The sequence below is a fragment of the Lynx rufus genome, unplaced genomic scaffold (genome assembly GCF_022079265.1).
Source record: "Lynx rufus isolate CCGP_SWC_20201006 ecotype Redwood Valley unplaced genomic scaffold, mLynRuf1.p SCAF_1, whole genome shotgun sequence".
Taxonomy (NCBI): domain Eukaryota; kingdom Metazoa; phylum Chordata; class Mammalia; order Carnivora; family Felidae; genus Lynx; species Lynx rufus.
The window spans coordinates 196989089-197000209 of NW_025814823.1; the positions used below are offsets into that span (position 1 = coordinate 196989089).

The window sequence follows — 11121 nt, forward strand, 5'->3', positions numbered from 1 at the left end:
AAAGATACATAATGCAGGTTGAATTCACTCTTACATATTCAGCATTATTGTATTATTTTTGTTTTTTTCTTCTGGCTTTAAGAGAAATGAAAACTCCAGACACCTGGGTGGCTCAGTCGGTTGGGGGGTCCTACTTCGGCTCAGGTCATGATCCCCTGGTTCATGAGTTTGGGCCCCGTGTCAGGCTCTGTCCTGACAGCTCAGAGCCCGAAGCCTGTTTCAGATTCTGTGTCTCCCTCTCTCTGCCCGTCCCTGCTCCTGTCTGTCTGTCTCTCTCTCTCTCAAAAAATAAGTAAACATAAAAAAAAAATTTTTTTTTAAGTAAAAGGAATTAAAATTCAAACATTTTCATGGGCCCCTAAAGTATCCTGGGCCCTAGGCACTCTGCCTTTACTTACCTATGGCTGCATTTGCATCACTATGCCAGAGCTGAGTAGTTGAAATAGAGCCCACGTGGTCTGCAAAACGGAAATCATTTACAAGCCGGCTCTCCGGCTAGTGTTTTACAGATGAGAGAGTGAGGACCTGGGAGACTGCGTGACTTACCTCGTGTTCCACGGGCGTTACTGGAGGGTCGAGGGCTGGAGCCTGCCACCTCCCCCTCTCCTGCACACCCACAGCTTTCCCAGGCTTCCTTAGGGGCTCCCCCTCAGGCCACGCCCTCCAGGCCAGGTGCAATTCCAGGAGTGTCCGAACACCTGGGCTGGGTGGGCTGGGATGCTTTCCAGGGCAGGGGCAGCCAGGGTCAGGGACAAGTGCCACTGGGCCGCACAGCGGAGCCGAAGGGACATTTTTGCCTGGAGGATGGACCCGGTGAGCAGGAGCTCGGCTTCTTTCCATCAGCCCTCCCCACACACCTGCGCGACCCCAAACAAAACGGTTAATGTGATCAAGCTGATGGTAATGAAGATGAGGCCAATGTGTGCACTTGACAGAATCATCTTATGTGATGGCCACAGTCCCCCCAGGGTGAATATACGCCCTTGAACCGTGTGAAATCGCTGCCTTTGGATCGTGTTTGACCCACAAAGTCAGAATTTCATGGTCCCATCTAATACGATTTATCTCCCTTTACACGGGAACAGACAGACGCTCAAAGACATTAAGTCGAGAAGAGCTGAGATCGAGTTGCTCTGATTCCCCAGCCCCCCGTGGCTTTTTATAGACCGCTCTCCCGCCAACTCGACGCCCCCCTCCTCCCGAGGCCTCTCGCTTACCCAGAGGCTGAGGCCCACGTGTCTCCATACACAAAGCCTTCGTGACTTACTCGTGCTCTCTTCTCTGCGTGGTAGCCTTGCTGTCTTTTGCTCTCCCCCATCCTGACACCTCCCTCTTCCGGACTTTGCATGTCTCATCTATCCCCACACCCTGTCCAGTTTACTTCTTAAATGCCTTATCTGGACACTTCCTTTTATTGCCACCTCTGTTTCTGGCCCTGGTCCTGTAGGCTTTCCTGGCTGGGCTCCCTGCCATGTTCCCGTCCCCTCCACACTAACGCCACAGCGATCCCTGTAAAATGCAAATCTGATTGCTTCTCCCTTCTGTTCAAACTCTTCCCGTTGCTGTAGGCACGAAGAGGGTCCCTTGCCAAGGCCCAGGATCTGCAGTCCCGCCCTTGCTGTCTCTTGGGCCTCACCTTACCCTCTTTCCTGCTGCTTCTTTCCTCCCACCTTCTAGCTCTTTGAATGTGCCCGGCTTCCTTCCACCAGGGCCTTTGCACTGGCTGCTGTCTCCACCTGGAATGTGTTTCCGCACCTGCTTCTTTGCCAGATTCGCGGCTACGCTGCCTTCAGACATCAGCTCTCCGGTCACTTCCTTGAGGAAGCCCTCCCTGCCTTTTCAGACCTATTCTCCTAGAATAGAATTCCTTTCTTTCAGAGCACCTGTTTGTGTACACGTTTACATTCGTTTGTGTGGCGGATGTGTGACTCCCCAACTTGTCTGTAAGGTCTCTGAGAGCAGGGACCCTGTGAACCAGCCCCCGCCTGGCCCCTGCATACCAGTACAGGGTGGATAGATGGAGGCTTCCTACCTTCTGGGGAGCAGGGAACTACCTCCTGCAGGACACTGTGCCCTGTGGCGATCTCGCATACTCTCCACCGCATCGCTGCTGCTCGCTGTTCCCTTTCTTAGAGAACTCCTATGCACCCCTCAGGGCCCCTCTCCACCATCTTGCATGCCCCCTGAGCTGAGCCAGTTGCACTCACCTTTGGATATTTTTTTTTCCTCTTCCACCTTGTACTTCTTTCTGCCATCTCACTTAGCATATTGTGATGACAGTTTTTTACTATCTTTTCTCTGAGTGACTGTGAGCTCTCTGCCAGCCTCTCTGGATGCCCGAAACCTAGCGCGGCACCTTGGCCCCACAGCACCTAAGGAGGTGGTGCTGAAGTGAATACAGTGCCTTGTCTTTAGGGCACGAGGCTTTGGATTTGCTTCTCTGGCGCTCAGGTGGCCTCAGTCCCCCCCCCCTCACCTGCCCCCGCTCCCCCATTCCCAGGCACACAATCTCTGTCTGTAAAACACTTAGGTTATGTTTCCCCAACTGTGGGAGTGATATTCACATGATCTCTCCAGCCAGGGACAATAAACACCCCGTGCTCTCGGGACACCTAACCTCTGACGGGTAACAAGGAGCCAGTGACTCTCGTATGCGTGGCCGAACGTGCATTTGCTTGGCTTATTTGATGATAACACGTCTACAACACTTGATATTAAGCATAGGGTGCATATTTTGAAGCTATTCCAAAGTATAAAGGGGTTTCAAAGGAATGTATGCATTTCTGAAAGCTTAATTACTCAACGAGTTCCACGAGTTTTGGAGGGTTTGCTTAATGAGACGTAACTAAACCTGTTAATATTTCATGAACGGCCCTTTGTTGAGGTATAGCTGACATGCGCTGTTACATTGGTGTCCGATGTACAACATAGCGATTTGACTAGTCTGTAGCTTCTGCCCTGCTCCCTGCAAGTATAGTCCCTGCCATCTGTCACCATGCAGCACCGTTACAATACCATTGACCGTACTCCCTGTGCTGCCCTTCATCCCCAGAGCTTACTCCATAACTGGAAGCCTGTATCTCCCACTCCCCTACACCCATTTTTGCCCATTCCGTCAGCCCCCCTCCTCTGGCAAGCATCAGATTGTTCCTTGAGTAATTCTGAAGGCTTCCCAGACCAGCTTCTGTAAAATATGCCAGATACAGCTGGTTACTTATAAAATCGTCCAAATAGCAAGGGCGCCAGCCTTCTCCCCTCTCCCGCACCCCTGCCCACCGAGTCTCACCAGATCAGGCTGACCCCGCCAAGGTGGCTCTCCCAGCCAGCAGGCACGGCTGCAGACCAGGCCCACCTGCCTGAATCACTGCGGCAGATCCCCCCTCCTTCCTTCCCACCCTCTCCTTTCTGTTCCACCCTCCAGGTATTGCCAACGTGCCTGCCCACAGCACGGCTCTGAAGAGGCCACGGCTGGGCCCTCAGCCTTCAATAGCTCTCCGTTGCTTATCGGCTACCGCTTACACTTCCCAGCTTGGAATGTAATGTCCACCCCACATGCCCTGGATTCCCATCCCGGACGTTCATGCCACTCCGTCCCATTCTCCAGAACACTTTCTCAAATTCCCTCCGTCCTCCAATGCTTTGTCGGTGTCCCTCCTTGTCTGTCTTATATTGTGCCTACCTAGATTATGATACCTGTCTTAACCTTCTTCCTATTCTTGTGAAACTCTTTAGGAGTTTATCTTTCTTCTTCTTCTTTTTCTAAATGTTTATTTATTTTTGAGAGAGAGTCAGACGGGGAGACGCAGAATCCGAAGCAGGCTCCAGGCCCTGAGCCGTCAGCACAGAGCCCGACGCGGGGCTCGAACGCACAAACCGCGAGATCATGACCTGAGCCGAAGTTGGATGCTTAACCGACTGAGTCACCCAGGCGTCCCAAAGAGTTTAATTTTCAATCCTTTCCTTCTCTAATCCTTCCCTCTACTTCTTAAGACAAGGCTTCCTCGAAATGACTGATGTGGCACTTGGCATGCCGGGCGTTTTTAATGGGGGTGATCATCACCCCACCGAGGGCAAAAAGCGGTTCTTGGTGGAAGAGCAAAAAAACCTCAGATATTACAGTGATCTGTGACCCTCCAAACAGATATACAGTGTGTCCATGGTATTAACATTTCCTGCTGGAGGGAATACAGAAAAAATGTCTGAAAAGGCTCTCTGATGTGAACGGTGGAGAATGACCAGAAAAAGGTTGAGAAACGTCGGTCTCTCCTAAACAGGAGAGAAAGAACTCCAAAGAGGTGCTGAGATCTAAATGAAATGGATGTTTTAAAAGGCCAAGAACTGTCTGTGTCACATCATAAAAACCCCATATACGTTCATGGTAACCGCCAGTATCTATCGTGCACATGCCAGGTCAAGGCACTCTGCCAAGGTTTACACACATGTTCTCAGGTGAGATCTCATGATCTCATTCAACCTTGCCCCCGTTTCATGTACCATTATTATTACAGATAAGGAAATTGAGGCTTAGAGAGGCTGGTTTAATTGCCCCATGCCAAACTCTTGGTAATTGACAGAGGCAGGATTTTAACCTCCGTCTGACTTCAAAGCCTGCCCTCCAGATGCCTCGCAGAAGTGAGCCCCTCACTCCCGGTGAGCCCTGGGAGCACTCTCCCTCTCCCGCACAGAGGGAGGAGAGACAGTTAAAATTAACCAGAGCTTGCAGCCTTTTTTTTTTTTTTTTAATTTTTTTTTTTAAGGTTTATTCATTTTTCAGAGACAGGGAGGGACACAGCCTCAGGGTGAGGGGGAAGGGGTAGAGAGGGAGACACAGAATCCGAAGCAGGTTCCAGGCTCTCAGCTGTCGGCACAGAGCCTGACGCGGGGCTCGAACTCACAGACCGCGAGATGGTGACCTGAGCCGAAGTCGGACGCCCAGCCGACTGAGCCACCCAGGTGCCCCGCACTTGCAGCCTTCAATAGCTCTGGGCTGATGGATGGTGTCCTTGTGTCCAGGGCCATGATGATGACTGCCTGCGATCTCTCAGCCATCACCAAGCCCTGGGAGGTACAGAGTAAGGTATGGAGCCCTCCTGACCTGAGAGGAGGGAAGTCCCAGCATCACGACAGCAGCCGGTGCAGCTTCGTCTCCTCCTCCTCTGCCAGGACATGGAAGCCACTTTAGTGCCCTCTCCAGTGATGCCAACAAAGGGGGTGGCGAGGCAGGGGTGGGGTTGAAGCGTTTGCTGAGCTGGAAATGCCCCCAGGAGGGGTGGGAGCAGGGGCAGGAGGATGGGGGCTGCGGCTTGACTTTTTGAGGGGGTTGTCTGTTGCAGGTAGCTCTGCTGGTTGCTGCCGAATTCTGGGAACAAGGTGACCTGGAGCGCACAGTGCTGCAGCAGAACCCCATCGTGAGTAGGGGATGGGGCGTCAGCCTGATGTGGGGTGTGTGTGATCTCACCCTGACAGACAGACGGGCCCCCTGACACAGACATGTGTGATCTTACCATAGAGATGACCTTTTCCTAATACACCGGTCGTCCAGGCATGGTCCCCAGGCCACCATCAACCTCATTGCTAGGGAACATGTCAGAGATGCCAATTCCCGGCCCCCATCCTAGACCTACCGCAGCAGGAACTCTGGATGTGGGCTCAGCAGATGTGTGCCCTCCTAACCGACAAGCCCTCCTGAAGTCTGAGAACCCTGCCCTAATGTACTGGCTCACTCAGCCAGGTAGAGATTGACAAGTGAACCCCAAAACAGATTTCCTTTCATTTCCCACAGTCCAGGGGGCCACCTCCCCAGGCCCTGTTCTAACAGTCCAGAGCGTACAAGGGGAGGACCTGGTCAAGCTGAGCACCCATCCACGTTGAGAGCAGGCGTGGCAGGGACAGCCGGTGGGCTCCCCACCTGAGATGGGTGCGCCCCCCACCCCCCATGAGAGGTTAGCCAAGTGAGGGCGGGACTAGGAAGTAGAAGAGGGGTAGGAGGGAGAGACATTCTGGGGACAGAGCCGTTGATGGAGATGGGGGCGGGGGAAGCCTGTGGCAGAGCAGAGGGCACGCTGGGGCACCCACGTGAGGCTTGGACAGGGACTGAGGGGGAGTACAGGCAGTGAGGGTTGTGCAAGCCCCAGGGCAGGCAGGCAGGGAGCGTCCCAACCTGAGTAGCAGGGGGCCACCGGTTTGGATCTTTCTTTTTTCTTTCCCAGGTTTTCACATGTGGAGAGACCAGTGAAAGAACCCTAGAGACCCCACCAGCCAGGTTCAACTGCTAGTGAGAGTCAGCCATTCTCGTTTTATCTATGCCCCCAGCTCAGGCATTTTCTTATCTTTTGGCTGAAGTATTTTAAAGTAAATTCCAGATGTTATCACTTCTCCCCTAAATACTTCAGTTTGCCTCTCTGAGAGATAAGAAACTCACACACAGTATGCAAACACACACACACACACACACACACACACACACACACTACCATTATTACGCTCACAAAATTAGTAATAATTCTTTAAGGTCATCCAATCCTCAATCTCTGTTTATTTTCCCTGATTGAGTGAAAAAAATAATTAGGTTGATTTGTTCAAATCAGGATCCAGTCAAAGGACCACATTCCCTCCGGTTTTAATGTCTCTCGAATCTCTTTCAATACATAGCAATTTTCTCCTCTTTTTTTTTTTTTAAATATATATGTGGCATGTATTTATTTGTTGAAGACCGTGGGTCTTCTGTTGTGTAGTTGCCCACATTCTGGATTTGGTTGATTGCACCCTCATGGTGTTATTTAATATGTTCCTTTATCCCCATATTTCTTGCAAACTGCTAGTCAGATCCGGAAACTTGATGAGTTCAGGTTTAGTTGGGTGTTTTGTTTTGTTTTGCTTTGTTTTGTTGTGAATAAGAATGCTTCATAGGTAGGGGCGCCTGGGTGGCTCAGTTGGTTAAGCGGCCGACTTCAGCTCAGGTCATGATCTCACAGTTTGTGAGTTCGAGCCCCGCGTCGGGCTCTGTGCTGGTAGCTCAGAGCCTGGAGCCTGTTTCAGATTCTGTGTCTCCCTCTCTCTGTTCCTCCCCTGCTCACACTCTGTCTCTTTCTCAAAAATAAATAAAGATTAAAAAATTAAAAAAAAAAAGAGAATGCTTCTTAGGTAGATGCCCTCCTGGCATCATGCCAAGAGGAGCTGGGTACAGTTAACTCTTTCTCCTCCATGACAGCCCATGATGGACAGAAACAAGGCAGATGAACTCCCCAAGCTTCAGGTCGGCTTCATTGACTTTGTCTGCACCTTTGTCTACAAGGTAGGTCCTTTGCTTTCTCAGGCTCAGCAAGGTGTCCTTGATAAACCCAGGATTCCCAACAGCATCAGGAATAATAAACCCTGGCAGGTGGGTGACCAGCGGGTGATAGTTTACAAAGAGCTTCTCATCTGCAACGGCATTTGGTCCTCAGGACGGCCCAACGGGGGTCTTGAGTGGTAATGTACCCAGGCCAGAGTCTGGGGCTTCATGCACTCTAGGTGCTCAGTACCACGGGGACAAATGACGAAGCCCAGTTTCAGACAGGAAAGGGGGAGGCCATGGGATGCACGCCCTCCTAACTTCCCTGGTTGGTGGAAATGTGATAGGTCAAAGTAGCCCAATTGTCAAAAGACAATCTGGGATTTCTTTGAGCCGATGCTCATGGGTAAAGTCCTCCTCCTGGAAACCCACTGCTCCCAACTCTGTGTTATTTGTGCCACCACCCACCGCCCGTTAGTCATTTTTATTTCGGCCATGTTACACATGAGGAGGCAGAGGTCAGAGATGAGAAATGACAGGGCCAGCGTCGCTGGAGGCGGCCTCGAGCCGGGACTAGAGCCGGGATGCCTGACCCTGGTTTAGGGCTCTTTCTGCTGCACTAGGGAGAAGGGCACATGCTCTCAGAGCAGACAGGGGCCACTCTGTCATAACATGGCTAATTGGGGTGCTCCGAGCAACAAGGTAGAGTCGCCGTGCTCCCCACTATCATCAGCAATATTATTAAACCGGGTAGGCGAGGCCGAGTGCCCTCCGTGTGCTATCACAGCCCTGCGAGGATGGCTGAGGCAGAGCTCTGTAGGTCACCGCCCCGCGGTCACAGTTTGTGGCAGAACTGGATCCAAACCCGGCAGCTCTGAGCACAGCCGACTCTGGCCGGAACTCCACGGTGGACCCTGGATTTGCTGTTCTCACCTTGAGCAAATCTACTCCATCAACCTGCACTTTGATTTCCTCGCCTGAAAATCCCGGAGGGATGCATCCCGTTTTCCCACCTCCCAGGAGTATCTGGGGATCAATGGAGATAAAGCACTCCATAAACTGCAATGTACTGTGCTCAAGGCATTATTTGTATTCTTGGAGCTAAGAGACTTTCAGAATCCCCTTCGCAAATCCCAATTTCATTCAGCAAATGTTTTCTGGTGTCTTTATACCCCAGACACTGTCTTTTCACCCCAGTGAACAAGGCGCCGCTGTCCCTGCCCTCTCCAAGTTCACAGCCCCTGGGGGAGACGGGCAAAGGGAGTCATTACAATGAAATGAGATGTGGAAGAGAGGCTTCTGGAGCTTCTAACAGGGGATTCTACTTACCCAGAGGGTTCAAAATGGTGAAGAGGAGAGGGCAGCAGATCTGGAGGGGTCCGGAAGCCAGGTGAAGGACATGGGGACTGCCACAGGAGGGTTTTAAGCAGGAGAGGGATGGACGGGCCCCGGCACTGCAGCCCTCCCCCCACCAGTGTCAGCATCCCACCGCCCCAGGCAGCTCATTCCCGTGCTGGGCATTCTCAGCTGTGCCTCCCCCTCGGCTGGACCCTGGGCCATGCCCCCCCCCCCCCGCTCCCCCGTGCCAGAGGCTCTCTCTTTTCCAGGAATTCTCCCGTTTCCATGAGGAGATCACTCCCATGCTGGATGGGATCACCAACAACCGCAAGGAGTGGAAGGCGCTCGCGGATGAGTACGATGCCAAGATGAAGGTGTTGGAGGAGGAGAAGCAGAAGCAGCAGGCAGGCACGCAAGGTTTGTGGACAGAGCCCTGTCCCCACCCACTAAACACTCACAGCCTGGTCGCAGGGCCCCATACGTGTGGGCCCGTCCAGGCGTCCCCACCTCCTCTGATCGCTCTCATTCTGCATTTTGGGGCCCTGAGGCTTGCTGACATGAAGTACCTTGGCCAAATCATACAGTTAGTAAGCGGCAGAGCCTAGTTCCCAAGACTGAACCTTCTACCAAGGATTTCCGGCTGCCCCCCAACCAGTGTAGGACAGATTCCAATTCCAGGGCTGTGGACATAGAGCCCTCCCCAGGGGCAAGGGAGAAAACCTTTGAAGGAATTTTAGGGGCCCTATTTCTGACTTTCTGTCTGATGTTTGAGTAGTGTCTATACCAGCACGAGCCCTTTCTTGCACACTCCCGGTGATGGAGGGCTCACTACTATGCATAACATCCTCATTCCGTATCAGTGTTAGAAAGCTCTTCCTTGAACCACAATTCTCCTTGTGGAAGCCTCCACCTGGTGGCCGCAGCCCTGCCTTCCAGAATCAAGTGGGATGTTTGCTCCAGCCCTTCCCAACAGAGAGCACATTCTCCCTCCCTCCAGTCATTTCTTTTACTGATTGTGTGGGTCCAGTTCCGTCATGGGACATGACATGTAGTCCTGGCCCCCCTCTGACTTCCCTCCTCTGCACACCTGCCCCTCTGCCCACCTTGGTAACGCGGACACTGTCATGGCTCCAGTTCTGCTCGGGGCATCGTGGGGTGATTCTAACCTGGTGGCTGCAAATGTGGGGCTACCATTTACGTTTTGCAAGCCGTGCTGTCTGCACGGCCCCAGTGTCCTATACGTGACAGTCATCATAGATTTGTACGGTTATTACAACTTTCCAGAAATGGCAGTAAAGTGTCCGGAGGACGAGGCATCTTTTTCTCATTTGCAAATTATCTTTTGGGCTAGCGGCAGCTCTGTGCAAACTCGAAGCCTGCAGATGTCTTTTGTTTGGCCTGCATTCTGTTCGCGTGAATTTGCTGTCCGCGTTTTAAAACTGGGATATTTCTGGGGCGCCTGGGTGGCGCAGTCGGTTAAGCATCCGACTTCAGCCAGGTCACGATCTCGCGGTCCGTGAGTTCGAGCCCCGCGTCAGGCTCTGGGCTGATGGCTCAGAGCCTGGAGCCTGTTTCCGATTCTGTGTCTCCCTCTCTCTGCTCCTCCCCCGTTCATGCTCTGTCTCTCTCTGTCCCAAAAATAAATAAACGTTGAAAAAAAATTAAAAAAATAAATAAAACTGGGATATTTCCGATTTTGAACATCCAAATCTCCAACATTTCTTTAAGAAAAAAAAAATGTATATATCAGTATTTGGCCACACCAGTCTGCTTTTCTGCAGGACAACGATTAGCTGGAGCTGAGTGGCAAATGCCCCCTTTAGACAGGATAGGGGATCGCTCTGGTTTGCCACCGTCTCAACACCACCCACTGCTGTCTCCCAGACAGCATGCCGAGTGTTGGTGGATCATTTATCATCACCATAGTGGTTCCCTTTTTCTTAGTGTAGAGAAACAGCCTTGGTTCCTCGGATTCTCCTGACACGTGGCTCGCCTTCTGCATGTGTGGTTGGTTACCTGTTGGCCTCCGAAAGCCCCCGAGTTTGCAACTCTTGGTCTAAACCAGGGCGAAAGGGAAGCGCGCGCCTCCTCTCACCCGGTGTATTCTCTTTCTTGTCCGCAGCGGCGGCGGGAAATCAGCCCGGGGGCAACCCCGGTCCAGCAGGGGGCGCACCAGCATCCAAGTCCTGCTGCATCCAGTAGCCCAGCCGGGCATCAGCTGACCAGAATGGTCCCACCCTCGTGGAAAGAGATTCCCCCAAGCCGGCGGAAACCCAAAAACCTTCTTGAGAAGTAAAAGAGTCCTAGGACTTGAAAGCGGAACGAGAATTTAGCTTACATCCTATCTAGTGGTTTTTCTTTCCATCATTTTTTTTTCAGTTTTGAGTACTTTTCTCTTGCGCGAAAACCAATCACCCATCCTTTTCCATTTCTTTCGCATTTTTTCCCTTAGCTGAAGTCATTTTTCTTTTCAGCTTGATGGTATTTTGTTTTTAAGTTTACTCATTTAA

The 11121-nt window shown here is 51.9% G+C and overlaps 1 protein-coding gene across 1 annotated transcript in view; it reads left to right on the forward strand.

Annotated features, from left to right (window-relative positions):
• PDE6A (phosphodiesterase 6A) overlaps positions 1-10813 on the forward strand; it is a 62700-nt gene extending 51887 nt beyond the window's left edge. The window contains exons 18-22 of the mRNA XM_047073694.1: positions 5014-5077; positions 5334-5408; positions 7211-7294; positions 8881-9028; positions 10734-10813. Of these exons, the coding sequence (XP_046929650.1) occupies positions 5014-5077; positions 5334-5408; positions 7211-7294; positions 8881-9028; positions 10734-10813 (451 nt within the window). The remainder of the gene's footprint in view (positions 1-5013; positions 5078-5333; positions 5409-7210; positions 7295-8880; positions 9029-10733) is intronic.
• The last annotated feature ends 308 nt before the right edge of the window (positions 10814-11121 follow it).